The sequence below is a fragment of the Styela clava genome, chromosome 5 (assembly GCF_964204865.1).
Source record: "Styela clava chromosome 5, kaStyClav1.hap1.2, whole genome shotgun sequence".
Taxonomy (NCBI): domain Eukaryota; kingdom Metazoa; phylum Chordata; class Ascidiacea; order Stolidobranchia; family Styelidae; genus Styela; species Styela clava.
In genome coordinates, this window is record NC_135254.1 from 20,519,926 (window position 1) to 20,538,373 (window position 18,448).

Consider the following 18,448-nt stretch of genomic DNA (forward strand, 5'->3'; position numbering starts at 1 on the left):
CTCATGCTAAGCATGGTCAACGTAGTACATACCATAGAAGTAATGATCAAATTAATCACAACAGACGAAAAATACGCACGTGAACTCAATACCGGTACTGCGATATTTTACAATCCAAAGGGGAGTAAATTCGATCCATATCATCAACCACCCGCCGCAAAATAAATCGACCACTACCAAATGCAGTGGTTAGTCTCGCATCAGCCACAGACCACAATACAACGGCTCAAATCTATGTAGCATAGGCGCCAAATCGCGGAGCGATTAACACAAGAGACTTTCACAACAAACCGTGGTTGGCGGAAAGTAACATACTCACCTCCAGCAGGTTCAAGTGATCTTCAGGCGTGAAACTTCCTTCCAAAACCCAATACACACAAAATCAAGCGCTCTAGTGATTTATTCCAACCACGGTACTCCCAAATTACATCACATTTTATTCTCTACCTACTAGGTGTCCCAGTGATTATATTACTATCCTCTCAGGGCACATTCGTCTCCAACAATTCATTTACAGAATTTACCTAGTTATCACGAACCTGGGCAAATAAAAGCAGCAGATTACATCTCAGACAACATAGGCCAGAGAATCATTTACTGAAGTTATCTAGTTAGTACACATCTAAGCAGATAAAAGCAGCAGCACACGACCCTGACACTCAAGGCCTTCCTTCAGCGCTTGGTAGTAAGATGGCGAGTGTTTTCTTCAGACAGGTACTAAACGTGTAGTTGGACAACAATTTAGAGCTGTAGGTTGTTTCGAGCCGGTCTGGAAATCTATATCTAACCAGTAATCAAGCAATGTATTCTGATATTCAGGCAGATATATAATCATAATTAAATTTATATGCAGCTTGGCTAATATATGTAATGATTTACGGTACTATATTATCCAGCAAAATAAATTAAAGAAGGCAACATAGGTAAAAACAAACACAGAAGGCAATTTTGGAATGCAAAGGCTAAATTAAATTATGCAGAAAATTAGTTAGAAAAGTATCACAATGGACTATAGTGAAAGTAAATAAAATGATAAGCACACGAAATAACTTGAATCAATAACCAATAAAATAGTGCACCAAGAATGATAAAGGGAATTGCTTTCAATTATCAAATGTGAGTTCTTGCTGTTTTTTTCTGTGTCATTCTTATTTAAGTTAATAATCAAGCCCCATGCTTTGAAAAAAGGCTCAAACAAGAAATAAAAGTAACCTTTCTTTGGAAAAAGAAAAATATGTTGTTGTTTTTTTGAAGAAAACACAAACTACGTTTTTTTTTTGAAGAAGTAGATAGAAAACTCCATATCAACAAATTTTATGAGATGAAATGAACATTCGTTCATTATAATCCATCTGCTTGCTGCAAGATACACATGGATGTAAAAATACATCCCCAAAATCGAGCTTGAAATCTCAAGTTATGCATTGAAACAATTTTGTGATGATGAATTTGGTACATATCAGCATAAAAATTAAATTACGCTTTACAAATGTTGCAAAAACGGAAGAGGAATAAATTACTATTGTTACCTTTGTGATGCCATGTGTCATGCCATGAATAAAATCTAATAGGAATATCAAACTAAAGCATACTATAGTTTTATTAATGGGGAGAATTTAAAATAACCAATAAATAGTGTCCAGGTATATCATGACAAAACAACTGACACAACTAGAAAATTGTCTTGGTTTATATGAGGTTATTTTATACTATCGCTTAGAAAAAAGGGATCTAGATGTACTATGAACAACAATATATGAAATTAACACATGACAAATAGGAACAAAATTGAAAAAAAAATCCAATAGTTTCAGAAACTTTAGTTGCATAGACTATGTGACAAGGATTATGATCTACAAAATTGCTTTCAATAAATTCAATTTTTTGAAATAAAAATTATAACACCTCAAAGAATATAACAAGAGAGCAAAAAAATGATGCAGATTATTAAATAAAATACAAGCAGATATCATTAGCCACCTTTCAGGTGCGATTATAATTTACGAAAATAGAATGATAGAGATAAATATCAATTATATATAGATTAATTAACAAGTTTGAGCTTTAACAATTCATGAATCATGATGTATTGTGGATCAAATATTCGTTCACTTACTAGTACTGTTATAAACGATTATACAATGTATAAAACAATTCAAAAAGCCATTATTTCTCCAAAATAAATGAGTAATAAAATTGAAAATTACAATGCACTCAGCGGATCACCTTGAATCACGCCGGAAGTATACATGGAGTATCAGGAATGTCAAAAATAAAGACTAAAAAGTTATAATTTAAACTTGATATATTAAAAAAATAGTTTTTAAATTATATGAGCTGCATATTAACACACTAAAAAACGAAAAATTTGTCACTAATATTTTACAATTTATAGAGTACCATAACCATATGTTTTTATTTGGTTTAATTTGGCACATTATAATAAAAAAATATGTATATGGAAAAAGCTTAATCAATACTGAGCCACTGACTGCGCAGCAAAGAAAACATGCAATTGGTAAAGAAATAGATTTGATCATAAAATTCGTTGATTATTTTTGTTATACAACAAAACAGTGAGTACTACTTAAATTACACCTTATAACATCAGACAAAATAAAAAATTAAACACAATCTGGATACGCTCGTCCGACTCAAACACAAAACAAGTTCAGTTTGATTAAGCATATTTGATAGTACTGTAGAGCAAATTAAGTAACATAAAATCTGATTTCAACATTCTTGGCGTTGTGTCCGTAACCATTCTTTAGCTTCAACATAAAAGCACCAGATTCATCTTCAGCATCTGTATTGAGTAATTCTTCTTGCTCATCTAAACTCCTGACTATCGATCCTTTGTGTGAACTGTACTGAAGAGTTGGCAGTTTCGGTTTATCGAGACGTGGGCTGTTAAATCTACAAACAGAAAAATAATCAGAAATTAAAGAAATGTATAGCAGATATTACGCAATATCTGCAAAATACACAAGCCTCTTGAGATTAGTTGAAGTTTTTGTTAGTTTCAATATCCCTAATTGAAACAACAGTTCAAAAAAACAACCTTTGAGCCTACGGCTACATAGAATGAAAGATAATAGTCATCATAACACTTCTATTCAAAGGTACACAGCGTATGTCCAATGATGGTTAACTTTGCGATAAATGAAGTTCGAGACTACTTGATAATTTTATAATAAAAAATCTTTATAGATAAATTTTCAAACATCAAGAATTGGGATTTAACTTTTAATTTTTTAATCGGCATGTAGAAATAATTGCATTCACATAGTTCAAAGCACTTAGTAGCTCTGATGTGTACTTCTGTTTCAATTTTCTGCTTTTCAAACAGACAATAAAAACATTCCAAAATGGAAGAAAACACTGTGCGGCTTGTTTGTTTAATTGTTAATGGTGGAAGTTTGAGAGTTCAAACTAATCATTATTCTATATTTGGTGTTCAGACCACAGAGTGAGAAATGAGAAGATAAAATTATGACGTACCTCATAACTACGCAGACCAACATAATAGCAAAGAACATGATGAAAAGAACTCCACATATTCCAAACATGAGTTGTGCTTCCATTCCATCCATCCAATACAAATTATCAATTTCTGTAGCACTTATTTCATCATCATCATCAGAAATATTATCTGCTTCATAAACATCATCAGCAACAAATAATATTTGAGGTTTTTTGTCGCGATGATCTTCTTTTTGGTAATCTAAATAAAGTTAATATTATTCAGGTACAAGATGGACGTATAGACAGGTGAGAGTGTGAAACATCAGAAACAAAATGTTATTTCAACTTCGCAACAGGTATTATGAGGTCACAAACTAATAGTGGTTGTTTAAAAGCACCATGAACACAATCACGTCGCTATGAGCACTCTGATAACAAATCATCGTGTCCCTTAAAAATCACTTATAAATTCACTTATACAAGCCTAGCTACCTGTTTGTATGTGAGATTTCTGATAATTTTAAAGCAAAGCAACAAGACTGGTCTCTGCTATTTACCTACACAAATCGTACACATAACTGCAGCTTATGAATTTTTGTTGTAAAAATCATTTTTTGATTGATCTAATGGTCTCCGATGCATTATTGAGAAGATATATTTATAATTTTGTTATAATTTAGGCATTTTTGGTCTCTGATATTATTAATTACATTTGATTTACACAATAACTACAAATGATGCCAAAATTGAAATTTGTGCAAACATGAATGAATGACATAAGGCAAAATATTGTATTTGCCATATTTCTCGAATGCGAGGCATTACAAATAAGCAGTATTTTTGACAGTAGGTATAGTTTTTGTTAATTTTCAAATTCACATATTCATAACTATTAATAATTGCATATTTAATCAATTGTAAATATTTGAAAATGTAATAAATAGGATAAAATTGTGAAACGCAAATATCATTAGTACATACACGGGTACTCCCGAAGTATGTGAACCAAGATGACCGACACCGGAACGTAGTGTGTGTACCAGGTGAAGGTCAGGCCATACTTTCAGGTACAAAGGGAGTCACTTGGCTAGTCACTGAACTCTTAATAGAACTAAAATACGGAAAACTGGAATAAAATTATGGTCTAACGCTAACCTGGTACACATACTACGTTCCGGTGTCCGCCATCTTGGTTCACATACTTCAGGAGTACCCATACACCTCATAATGATATGTATTCCAATAATTAATTAGATTGCATTAAAATGTGAGGGCAAATAAAGTCTCCAACCATTTTGACATTATCAGACTATTTTTAAAAGCAGCACTGTACGTCTGGAATTACTGGATTCACTGGAATACACTGGAATTATTAATTCCAATAATTAATTAGATTGCATTAAAATGTGAGGGCAAAAAAAGTCTCCAACCATTTTGACATTATCAGACTATTTTTAAAAGCAACACTGTACGTCCAAGTACAACGATTCAGAAATATGCTTGCTGTAATAAAGATAATTCTTTTCCCTCCTAATCTTAGGTAGTAGCTCTTATGTTTAGATACCAGCCATAATGTCTAAAAAGATTGAAACAATCAGAAACGTTACCTTGACTTGTATTTACATCAGACAATGATTTGATTTTGATTGAAGATTTTAGTTGGCTTGTAGTTGTTGTTTCCCATGCATAGAATGATACAGTGATATTTGGTTTGTACATATGAAATGCATTGTCAGAAAAACGACCTAAAAATCATGTTTTTGTGAAGATCGTTGTTAAAATGGTAATTAAAACAAAGTAGTTCATTCATGACATTATATTTCCTTCTCAAATTGACATAAAAAACACATTGGTTTCGTGGCCAAAGTGTCGGGAGCTATGTCAGTGTTTCAGATTGACTTAAATTAATATTAAGGAATAACAATGCAATGATATGGCTGTATGTACAGGGTATCAATTCCAATGATACTTTTATATTATATTTATAACTGAATGCAGAAGATGTTTTATTAGTTAGATGTTACACCGCCACTTCAAAATATTAGAAAGAGAGAAACAAAGCATCTTCCTGATAGAAGAGTAAATATCTACAGAATGTTTGAAAATTACTTCTCTCATAACTAAATTTTATTGCTATTTGTTATGTTACATTACAGTTATTCATAAAAACAATTAGTTATAAAATTGGCAATTTACTGTTGTATAAAATATATTTCATTCCACCTTTTATTCCAGTAGCTTCCAACCATACAAAGAATGCAGGAGTTGTTGATCCCAAAACAATCTGAAATTCACTTAATGTTTCATTCATCAATTGCACACTTTTAATCTGTAATATGATATAAATTTATTCTGATAAGCATTGAGCGATATCCATCTAAAGTACATAAAAGCTTTGCAATCATGCCAATTTTTTTGTAAACACCTCCGTTGGCTCATAGTAGAGATAAACCAAATCATATTAAAACAAATAGAATGACAATAAACCAGGATCATCTGAAGTAATGAAGATGAGGAAACAAACTTTGTTACACGGATTAGATCTCTTTGAATTGAGCAAAATTTGTGGAATATCAATTGAAATTTCCTAAAACATAGCTCGATCCAGGGGTAACATCAGTATCCTCTTCAAAACGATTTCTTTGTGAGATTTAAATTTCAAATTTCTCGATTTTTTGTGTAAATTATTAGTCTGGGCTTTGAGTAACCATAGCAACAGCACAACAAGTTTGTATGGGAAATTGAAACGTTAAATCAAGTCCTATTTTGGTAAAATATTCAATTAAATATATTTAATAAGAGAGATAATAAACAATAAAAAGCTAACAGATTTTGTTCCGATACCTCTATTTTAGAAGATTGTAGTCCTTCAATAGTTTTCAATGGTACAGGATAGAAAAATGTTGGTGCAACATCATGAATTTCTTTCAAGTAGATAACAAAATAGCATAATTCCTGAAAAAAAAAATATATTACTGTTGTCAGATAGGAAAGAAAAACTCAAGAAAAATGAATGTGAATTAAAAAAGACACTCGGAGGAATATTATTATATACGAGTTATTTTCATACGTAATTATTATTGCAAAAAATCATTCTTATTAATTACAATTGAAAATGTAATAAATGAAATTTTTGTGGTTTGTCTAGTATCCACACTCTTTACGAGTTGCGATTAAGACAGGAGCTTGATTTTTCAAAAAGACTGAAATTTTTATCTTTTCTGCAGTCTGCCCAATTTCATAACACCACGGGAGTGGCAGGGAACCAGCAATACCAGTACCATACCAGCATAGCTGAATCTAACATGCTGACTTGAATATTTTCATTTGAAAAACTATCATTTTGGGCAATTGAAGGCTCACAGTATGACCATTAAGATCCACATTTAATTTTTGGAAGGTATAAAAAGTATCATGGCAATTCAATCAGTGTCCATCACTTTTTGCATCCCCTGATTCAAACTTATTAAATAGAAATTGACCTGATGATGATCCAATTTATTCCCATACTCAAAACGATTATTTTAAAACATATTCAAAATATTTTTAGCCATTTGATATGCTACAAAGAATAAGACACTTGTTACTGAGAAAATTTTCCGAGCAAATATTTGTTCACCTTATAATCACATCCTCCATAATGTAACATTGTACCAGTACTGTTCTGGTATTGAAGCTTAGATGATTGAGGCGTTATATACAATGGTTGTGTCCATGTGTTGATGACACCAAAACTACTCCACTGATGCATTTCAATCTTGTTTCATCAATATATAACAAAAAAGAATGATTAACAAAAAGTTAAATAAAAATAACATAATCTCTTTCCACGGAAATAATATTTTTGGAAGGAGATTATGATATTTTTATTCATCTTTATAATACTATCTCAGTCAAGCCTCCTTGTGGCAAGAGGCAACTGACACATACCAATCAGAAGTAGAAAGTAAACAAGGAGAAAGGACTTGCAGTTCAATACACAATACCCTAGTACAGGGCTACTCAACTATTTTTACCGAAGATCCACATACAAAACTTCAAAATATTTGGGTCCGGTCTTTCCTGAAATTATATTTCGGCATCCTTGAACGCGAACTTCCTCGGCCGACTAATGATTATTAGCTAATCAAGATTGTTTATTATGGCGTTATAGTTCTTTTCGTATATATTTAAATTTATAAAAGTGATTTTATAAAAAAAAACTTCAAAAAGTGGCTAATCATCCAAAATAAAGAATTAGACGCGGCCCGAATCGAATACCGAATGAATAAGGTCTGGATTCGGACACCGGTCTACCAGTTGAGTAGCTCTGCCCTAGTACACCCCATATTAGCAAAAAGTTGATGGTAAAATTCTTGACATAAACATTTTTATGGGATGTTGAACACAGAATTGCCTTACACGCGAGTCTGTTAAAATAGTTTCCGAGACCGATCCATAACGAATTCACTCAGTCAATACCGAATTAAATTATCGAAACGGGTTACGTTCGACATAGTAAAACCTTGAATTTAGAAATGAGTTAGAATAATGTTATCTGAAAATTTGTCATTCAAGTATTTGAATTTATTCAACATCTGACCATGAAAAAAAATAGAAAAAAAGTCCATCAAACAGTTGTGTGTATGTATAGAAACATAGAATTAGAGACGCGATATATTCTGCAGTATTAAATTCAATCTTCATGAATTTCAATGATTGCTGCCAATTTATTTGTTATATATTTCGTTGCAAATTTAAAATTGTACATTCATTAGGTAAAACTAAAGACCAGTGACAAAAACATACCATTAATGTAACTGGTTCAATTGGTGCGTTTTCATCTGATAATGAATAAATTGTCAATGTTGTATCATCATCATATGCAGACAAAGCAACATTTGAAAAAAATTTCTTGGCAAAGTAATGTACAACCTTCCATTTTCCTCCGTATTCTAAAACAGGAGTAGAAAAAAATAAAAAAAGTAGGAAAACTGATTAAAAAAGGATCAGTGGTTGTGTGTTGTATGTAACTATGTAAGCATTGTGGGATTGATTTTTATGACCTTATTAGCTCAAGAATTTTCCACTGCTTTTGTAATATACAATGTCTCACAAATTCATTTTCACTTTCGAGAACTAGTTTAAACTAGCATGATGATAACAGTTACTGAGGGTCAAAAATGTTTTCTCACCAATAGAAGACCAAGTGGGTGCTTGCCAGATATCGTTCAGTTGCCAATATAAAGCTCCCATGGTATGTCCTTCACCATTTACTATCTCTGATCTACTTCTGCGATAAAATTCAGTTTGACTTTTGTAACACAATCCTTGCATTATCTGTAGTAAATAAGCAGAGATCAAAGATGGATTTTTCATTCACAGAAAACAAATACTATATAATAACACTACTGATTGGCCCTTTGCCAAGTTATCATTACTACTTCAACCTGGATGATAAAACTGTAATTTGAGTGCTTGATGTAAAGGCGGCATTAACTAAAAATCTATTTCTTGAAATCATATCTGTTCTGCTCGGGTTGTTTAGCCAAAACTTTGCATAATATGATGAAATCCGTTGAAATCAAAGATGAGAGTTTATGTTAAATACAAACAGCCGTATGGTTGCATTATTATGTGCATGAAAACACATTAATGTATCACATTTATTAAAAGTAGTGCATATACCTAATTATGAAACTTTTCCTTTTCGTAAATGAAATACTGTCAAAATGTAGTCTACAAATCGGCTACAGGATATGTTATATCAAGGTTGAAGTACCTGTGATAGATATATCTCATCTTCGAATTTTTGTATTTCGTTTTTCGATGCTGGTAAATTGAAATGCATTGCCATCTGGAAAAAGGTGTCATTTTGAGCAGGAGTATTGAAACTTGGAATTATTGCCTCTAGCTCTATATCAGAGTCAAACAGCTTTGTAACAAAATTATAATTGTATCCCCACACAGAACACTTTTGAGACAAGCATGGGCTAGCTTGGCAGTGTGGCACATTGTGCTAAGCATTAGGAATACACTCGCCACTGCACCTCTGATTACAAAGCGTGGGTTAACAAGTTCAAATCCTGTGAAGGATAATTAGATACGACAACATTGCTAACTCCTCGCCGCCGTACGGTGGTTCACGTAACCGTTGTTAGGCTATGGCTTCCTCCACTGTCCATGCATCAGAAAACAAATAATTGGCTAACTAATCACATACCTGACATGGACTGGTAACCAGACGAGAGGCTGTGATTCGCTATAATATGATTAAGCCGTCTTAGCGGCTTTTCTCTACCCTGGGATAAATACGGTATGTACCGTAAATTGTATCCTATCATGACAGCAATTCCCATATTTGAAATTAGTTACCCCGTAACGCTGACAACCTTTTTCTTATTAACACTGTTTCGGTACACATAATCCTACCAATGCCAAATCAATAAGTCAAAAAGCTAACTAACACATAACAGACAAATCGTGTGTAAAAAATAAAACCAACCATATTTAACATTTGTTTGTTTCCATCCATATGATGATTTCTCTGATTAGCAAACTTAGAAGTCCATGATAAATCTTCTTCCAATGTAACAGGTTCTAATGTTTCGATAGAAGGCCATGATTGGAATCCATATTCTGATGCAAACCTGTAGTGAGACATGTTATATTCTGTTACTGTGCTATTATCATATTGCATTTTTATAAGCTATTTACTCTGAACCTGGCTCTAAATAAGGGGTCACTGCTACGTAAGATGTTATTTCATTTTACAAAGACCAGAATCATTCAGCACTGCCTTCCCAATTTATTACACCCTGAGTGAGGGACGCTCCAGAAGTATGTGTACCAATATCGAGGTTACTAATTTTGTTCGGCTACTTTACATCAAGTTGTGTAAAGGAACGGATTACTAACACAGACTGTCCCCAAACTCATAATAGAACTTAAATAATTTAGCTCTAGTATAAGTTGAAATATTAAAATGCTTCATATTGTGCTATTCTTGATATTTATTTCATTGAGAGACCACGAAGAACAGCGTATGGCATGACTATTTTCAGCAAAGATCGGTATACATAACTTAAAATTTACTGTGGTCTGGACATTCCGAAAAATACAGTTCACTATGCAAACAAACTTCAAATACAACCGTTAACAAAATACAAGAGCTATGTTCAATATTGCTTTACATTGGCTTCACTTTACCGGGAGGAGAATAGTACAATGGTAATGGTTTAAATGCAAAAAGCAGATGCCGCCCCAAATAAATACGCAAAGTTCCTGATTTAGACCGTGGTCAGCCAGTTGAGTAGCCCTGACCTATAGGACAGGGATAATCCAGAACAGAGAAAGAAGGAACATTATGAATAACATAGTGAACAATTCGTGTTGGTCTGGTTTCCAGTCCACCAGGTGTAGGCCTAGAAAAGCTGTAAATTGAAGACTTGGATAGAATAAATAAAAACAGGAAATGTAGTCAGCGATGTGAATGCAAATAGGCATCATCTGATCAATATTTTCAAAGTTTCTTATACCTTGTCTTTGGATATTTTGTCCAGTCCAAACAGTCATCATTGTAGTTATAATAATGAACATCACCATAATGTACATTGTATGGATTTTTAGCAACCCATCCCTCTGTTTTTGATTCCTCACCATTGGTCGGACTCGATGTTAGGAATGGCCTACTGCTGTCCATAGATGAAACAAGCTTTTGAATGGTATCTGTTGAATGATAAATCTTACAAATATAAAAATGGTCAGCTTCTGAGAAAAAAAATGCCAGAAGCAATGATTTTGCTTAGACCAGTGGTACCCAAAAATGATCAAAGGCCAGGAGTGGGGAGCACCCGCAAGGGGTCGATACCGGTAATGGTACATATAATTAGGATACGGTGTAATAGAATTGTTATGAATAAACACATGCGCAAACTGTGATAATGATGTTACAATCGGCGGTATCTAGAACGCAAAAGAAAAAAACATAAAAGTGTTTATAAAGTTCGGCGGGCCATATTGAATCGGGCCGCGGTTTGGGAACCACTGGCTTAAACCTTGCGCTAATTGACACATTCAAAGCTTGTGAATCTGAAAATTGACGTTCATATTATGGCTTTCCATTCTCCCACAATAAAAATACAATCTCTATCTGTGATTGTTAATCATCACAATGTGGCTCAAATTGCCTAGTATTTCAATTGCGAGCTTTCTTATTCTCACTTACCAACATAGAGTGCTATATAGTCCTTTTTATAACGAGAAAAATGTTCAGTTGTGTTGTACCAATTAGTTCCTAATGCTGCTTCGTTTTCATTATTTCCGGCCCATATTACAATAGACGGATGGGATTTGAGACGCCAAATTGTTTCATTTACTTCCTGTGAAAAAAAAAGATTTAGATCAAAAAGTATAAATTAGAAAGACGTGTTATGGTCTAGTGCAGTGGTTTCCAAAGTTGATAGACCAGGGACCAAAATTGGGTGCGGAAAGACATTCGCGGGCCGGGAGAATGGGAGCGTCCACAAGGAGCCGATACCGATACCAATCTGTATAATTAATCGTGGCCCATTTGCGTTGCCCAAAAATTCTCTTGGCCCATTAACTTTTTATTGCAAGGGAAAAACTACAAAAAAATCTTTCTGTGAAAATGGACACTTTCCCTTTAATAAATTACCATTCAGTAGCAAACAACAGCATCGTCAATCATTGGTACTATAACCAAAGTTAAGGATAGAGATAGCAATAAAACTAACAATTTTTAATAGTTTTGTGGCCCGCCTCAAAATCTTTCCGTGGCCCAGAAGTGGGCCATAGCCAACTGGTTGAGAACCAGTGGTCTAGATCTAGAGAGAAATATGACTGATTAGAACAGAGTAAGTAATGTTATTATCGTTTATGTTCACAAAATAATCGTATATCTCATTGGTTAAACAAGCTTATATTATTCAACTTTTTCTTATCATAATTTAAGAAGCCGAACTTTCTTTCTGTGGATTGTGATTAATAATACATAAAGTAAATGCTGTGTGAGCTAAGAAAGACTGGGAACTTACAATTTAACCTAGAACCCTGATTACTTTTATTAGTTATAAGCACTGATTACTCTATTTGCCATACTGATGACCCTAACTTATTGATTATTACGCAGTTTGGAAGATTATTAATAGAATAGCAACACAACTTGTCATTTCAGAACAAATAATGTCAATAATGAGAAACATTGATTAGCCTAGTGTGATGTATTGATTTTTGCATAAGTTGCATGAAATAGATTCAAGTAATGGATTGGATTTAAAAGCAATAATTCGGCATAGTGAATAATATCAAGGTCAGTGACCTGCGACCTCAAAAGCCTCTAAATCCATACAGATTAACAAAGTTATGACTGAAATTCTCGATTTTCGAAGAAGTTTATCAAGTACATAATATGAGAGTAGCATTTTCCAAATAAATTACTTCTACAAGAGATTCAAAGCCGAAAATGATTGAAATAAAATTTTTGAAACTTCTCAATAGATTCTTTTTCATTAAAATTTCTGAACCGAAATTTTGAGTTTTAAGTTCAGAGATATGATTTTGGTGCAAAATGAAAGGTAACCGTGATGTGTTATTTAAGTCGTAAACATCTTTTATTTCAGCGTTCATTCTCCCTAAATCATGAATTTTCCTCAACATATGTCTTGTGTCGAGAGGACGATAATATTTACTTTTTTGTTCTCAAACGATATATTCAAAAACTATTTTGAAAAGACATTGCCACACAAAATTGGGTCAACTATACCAACTTAATTTTTAGTGCACCCATCTATCCATGATATCTACATACTGATTGTTTTCAAAGAAGAGCTGTGAAAGGTAGATATGCTTTGATATTGGAGTCAAAGCCATATTTCTCAGTTAAAAGCCTTCAATTAGAAGCCAGGAGCCAAAGTCATCTTCAAATAGATTTTGCTGTGAGAATCTGGTGAAAATTTTCCCAGACTTCTGAGCTATTTAAAAAAAATGCATATATGAAAATCTTACACTAAACGTAAACAGAGCTTACTAACTAACCTCAGATACAGAGGCCAGGAATCCGGCATCTGCAGGATACATTGCACACGCAAACATAAAGTCCTGCCATATCATGATTCCCATTTTATCAGCGATATGATAAAAATCATCTGTTTCATAAATTCCGCCTCCCCATACTCTCAACATGTTCATGTTTGCATCTTTTGCTGATTGCAGTAAATTTGTGTAGCTGAAAAATGAAATAACAATAAATACACACAAATTAGGGTACTCCCGTAGAGTGTGTACCAGGTTAGGGTTAGGCCATAATTTTATTCCGATTTTCTTTATTTTAGTTCTATTACAAGTTCGGGGTCTGTCTGTGTTAGCCAAGTGATTATTCCCCCTGCCCATAGGCTTCAGTCCCTTTACACAACTTGATGTAAAGTAGGCGAACAAAATTAGTTACCTCCACATTGGTACACACACACAGGAATCTGACAAGAGTACGACTATTTTGTCTTTTTCAGTATTCACTTAAAACTATTGAGAATTAAAAAATATCTTTGGCACTGACACACTGGCACTTTGGCACTAATATCCATAAAAACATGAGGTAAACCAGAATTCAGGCTAAAACTTTACAGCTTCGATTGAACTTTGGAAAAATAACTGATTTTGAGATATATTCTGAGGTTCTACAGGCTATATTATATTATTTGTGAGGCATGTTTTCACTATTTTCAGATTCCAGGAGTGAATGTGAGTTCCCTATAAATTGATCAAATATGTCAAGGATATTCAAATGCACTCATGATTAAATATATTTAATAGACAAATTCTTCATTGTATAAATAATTCAGAATATTTTCCATTCACGTCATTTCTTTTGCGTCTTGAACTAATGAGGAGCGTATAAAACAGATCAACCAAAATCTATCTTGACGTAGTTGAAATATAAAAATGCACTCATGACTCAGATGGCATTTCAAAATATACGCTTTAAAAAAAAAAAGACTTATTTTTGATATTTTCTGCACCTGATACACATAAGTATATTATGACATATGACTGTCATTAGGTAAAAGGTAAAAGTAAATTTGAGGCATGCATATTGATAACTATGTGAACCTATTGTACCAACTTGTCTAATGTCACACGATTATGAAATGAATCTGAAGGAATCCAGTTAGATCCTTTTGCAAATATTGGTCTATCGTTTATTTTGAAGTAAAAACTTAAACCATCTGAGTTATTGATGGATTCTTGAACAAGCTCAACTTTTCTGAATCCAAACCTAAAAAAAATATGAAAAATTAATGTACATTTCTGTGTTATAACAATAGTTATGTGTTATAACAATAGTTATAACACTTTTAGTGGTAATCAGTCTTACATACCATACTGTCTTGTTACTAATGTCTTTGCTCCCGGTGCTTTCAAATTTAACAGTGACATTGTATAACTTTTGATCGCCTTGTCCAGCTGGCCACCAGTATTTTACAGAATTCTGCAAAAGTGTCAATCAATAAAATCAAATTTGTTGATAAAGTGGTTCTAATATAGAGTAAAAACTCCGAAAAAATGAAATTTCAATTGGAAGATATTTGAAATATTTTCTATAACGATAAATGAAATTAAAAAAGCCTGTTTCCATTTCCAGTATAATTTTATTTTAGTTTTTTTAAAACCATAATTTATCAACACTAAAAAATGAGCATATATTTGCATGAATTCAAATTGATTTTGAATATTTTAACCTAATGATGCAAAACAGGATTTTAGAACACCAAACTATTTCAAATACCTATCTATAAAATCTCAAATTGTGAAGTAAAGGACTTGAACTATCACTGCGTAAATTTCGAACCATAAAAAAACAATTGGTGCAAGCCTTGGAGCAGTTTAATCAATAAATAAAATTAAATTGTGAATAGGCTACCACATACGATAATACAAGTCCTTGAAAATTTGAGAAGCAGAATAAAACCTTACTTTAGATATCTTTTTAGTGACAGAAAATATTGGATGAGATGATTTCACAGTTGTTTGATAAGAAGTTTTAATGCTCAATTCATCAATGAAAATCCACAGCATTCCTTTGTACTCTACATCTTTTGTGGCAACATTGAATTTTGCATCGACATGAAGTAATTCAGCGTCTAAAAAGAACATATGAATCTAAAATAGGTATGAATTGCTGATTCTGAATATTTAAGTAAAAAGGAAACAAATTTCAAAGTTAATTTTTAGGCTGATCCTACTAAATTGACAGGAAATATTTGACTGTCTTTGGATACAGCTTTCGTTATTAAACGGAGGTAAAAACTCGACAATTCATTTTTCACAATCTTCTCCAGTGACTACAAAATCTTATTCTTAAATATATTACCCCAATCATAATATAATGCAACATCTGACAATACAGCTTCATCGAAAGCAACAAGATAAATTGGTTTCCAAATTCCTTGAGTTGCAAATCCAGGTCCCCAATCCCAAGAGAAAGAACATTGCTCCTTTCTGTAAAGCAGATGATAGTTGAATGAAAGATAGAAGATGAAAGTGGATGTGACAACAAAAAAATTTCCAAAAATATACCTCACAAGTTGAGTCAGTTTGAGTTCAAATTTTAATTAACAAAGTTCAAAGTTCAAAATCTAAAACTGGGTTAACCCCCCATTTCTCCCATTACCTTATTAAGTTAGGATGACAGAATCCATGTTGTACATCAGGAGGACATTCTGGTGGAATAGAATATGGAAGAGTTTTTCTGGTTGCATTAACAACACGCACAGCGGATTCAAAAGAAGTGATAATTCGGTTGAATTTTTCTTGAAGAAGACCAGTAACATTGAATTTCTAGGATATATACACAAGAATTTGAAATTATTTTTTCTAGTTGTTTGTCAGTTTTGTGTCGTGTTTCCGAAATTTAGGTATATATTTAATAACTCTAAGGTCATTTTGCATTCCAGTGAATTTTAGTTCAGTTGCAGTAATAAGAAGGTGAGATAGACTATGCTAAAATTTGGTATCAGTATTTTTTAATTGGCGGTTACAAGTTGAAACCTTACTGCAACTAATCTGTGTGAAGTTGGATTTTCAAAAGAAATATTCAGGAAATGAAAAAACAAGGATATTCAAAAACAGTATTTTTGAAGATATCATTTATTTGTGAGTGGAACCTTAGTCAAATTGAAGATGAAAATATAAGGTGAAAGTAAAAAAATATGAACAATCTGTTTTTGATTACATAATAATTGTAAAACAAAATTCTAACCCACAATTGCCATTATGTTTATTGATAAAAGCATAATATAATAGAAAGCTGCTGCTGCTGCATAGTATTAGAAGGCAGAACTTTAGCACAAAAGTTACACACAAATGACAATTCAATAGTTGATTTACAATGATAACATCACTCACACTACCTATTAAATTATTTATTAATAAGCTCTTGGACAAACAATAAATCATATGATTAGAGAGACAGTGTTTGTTGAAAATGTCCAATTCAGATTGCGCTTTGTACATTTGTTGAGAACATGGCAAAACATGCATATGAGGTGTATCCACCAAGATTTCTGCACTTACATAAGATTTGGATAATTTAAATCATAATGCACAAAAAGTAAGTCATCTTGCGTTGCTCTAATATGACACACCAGTTCGGGAATAATTGAATTTAATCTGATTATCAAAGGTCTGTTGCAGACAAAGAAATTGTTCAGGCCCTCAAATGTTACAACATCTATACCAGATATTACTACCATAGTAGTATGGCAAAACACTAAATATCATTTAAAAAAACAACCTAAGAGTTCACCATTGAGTGCAAAGTATTGTGGTGTTCGAAATTGAAATGTAAATAATGGTATAACTTACATATCGAAGAAACATATTGGTGGTGTTACCAAGTACTTTTCCATTTAGAACAACATGTGCTGCTGTGTCCAAACCTTCACAAATGAGCCATTGTGACTTGCGGTTCAATAAATCTATATTGGTTTCAAAATTTCTTGAATACTCCCAATTATATTCTGCAATATTTCTTAATTGTTCATCATTAAAGCGGTAGTATAGATTCTGAATATAAAAAAAAAATTTGAGGACTTTTTTATAGTTTTCTAAAATGAAATTGGAATAACAGGCTGCAGGCTGCACAAATCAATATTTGGATAAAAAGCGCTCCAACTTATTCATTTGAAGAATTTATAAGGAAACAAATATCAAAAATTAAAACTTAATTGTTTAAGGATTAAAAGAGTGTTGCTGCACAAATCAATATTTGGATAAAAAGCGCTCCAACTTATTCATTCGAAGAATTTATAAGGAAACGCATATCAAAAATTAAAACTTAATTGTTTAAGGATTAAAAGAGTGTTTTCTGCAAGAAAGCAAATTATTAATTAATGAAACAAACGTGCATGAATTAAATGCATATAATCAAAAGATTAAAATATTGTAATAACAAAGTTATAATTATATCATATCAAAAGATAACTACTTATAATGGTCCATCAATTAAAAATAAAAGTAGTCTTAGTGATTTTTCCACAGAAAGCTTTCATTCACAAATCACAGTTGTATTTTCTTGTGTCAATAATTAGAAAAAATATTTTTAAAACACTCACATTTTCTTTAGTTGGTGGACGATTGTCATTCCAATCGGTATGTATGCATCCAGGTACAGAAGTTTTATGTACACCAATAATAACACCGCTGGGTGGTGAAGTTCCAACTGCAGTCCAAGCATTACCTCCCAAATTTTGTACTTTTATTGATGCCGTTGCATATTGATATCCATACAGACAAACACAGATAAAGAGAGGGAAATGCAAATATAAATTGCCTCCCATGTTTTTTATTAAGTTTATACTACTACTCTACCACGAACACAACACTAAATATAAAATAACTATGCTATACAGAAATATTGCACATCTACAAATGAAAAAAAAAAACATTTCATAAAATCAAATAAATGCAAAATCGGTCACTATAATTG

The 18,448-nt window shown here is 32.5% G+C and overlaps 1 protein-coding gene across 1 annotated transcript; it reads right to left on the bottom strand.

The window, feature by feature from the left end:
* Window positions 1-826: 826 nt before the first annotated feature.
* On the bottom strand, window positions 827-18,429 carry LOC120343975 (beta-mannosidase-like). The gene is made up of 20 exons (XM_039413036.2): window positions 18,075-18,429; window positions 17,326-17,526; window positions 16,133-16,299; window positions 15,833-15,960; window positions 15,436-15,602; window positions 14,841-14,950; window positions 14,585-14,737; window positions 13,501-13,690; window positions 11,672-11,825; window positions 10,983-11,172; window positions 9,950-10,094; window positions 9,227-9,301; window positions 8,640-8,784; window positions 8,254-8,399; window positions 7,085-7,222; window positions 6,310-6,420; window positions 5,689-5,794; window positions 5,073-5,210; window positions 3,502-3,724; window positions 827-2,916 (listed from the first exon to the last, which is right to left on the bottom strand). Exons 1-20 carry the CDS (start codon window positions 18,297-18,299, stop codon window positions 2,712-2,714), a joined length of 3,117 nt encoding a protein of 1,038 aa, XP_039268970.2. The 5' UTR covers window positions 18,300-18,429; the 3' UTR covers window positions 827-2,711.
* Between the last annotated feature and the right edge of the window lie 19 nt (window positions 18,430-18,448).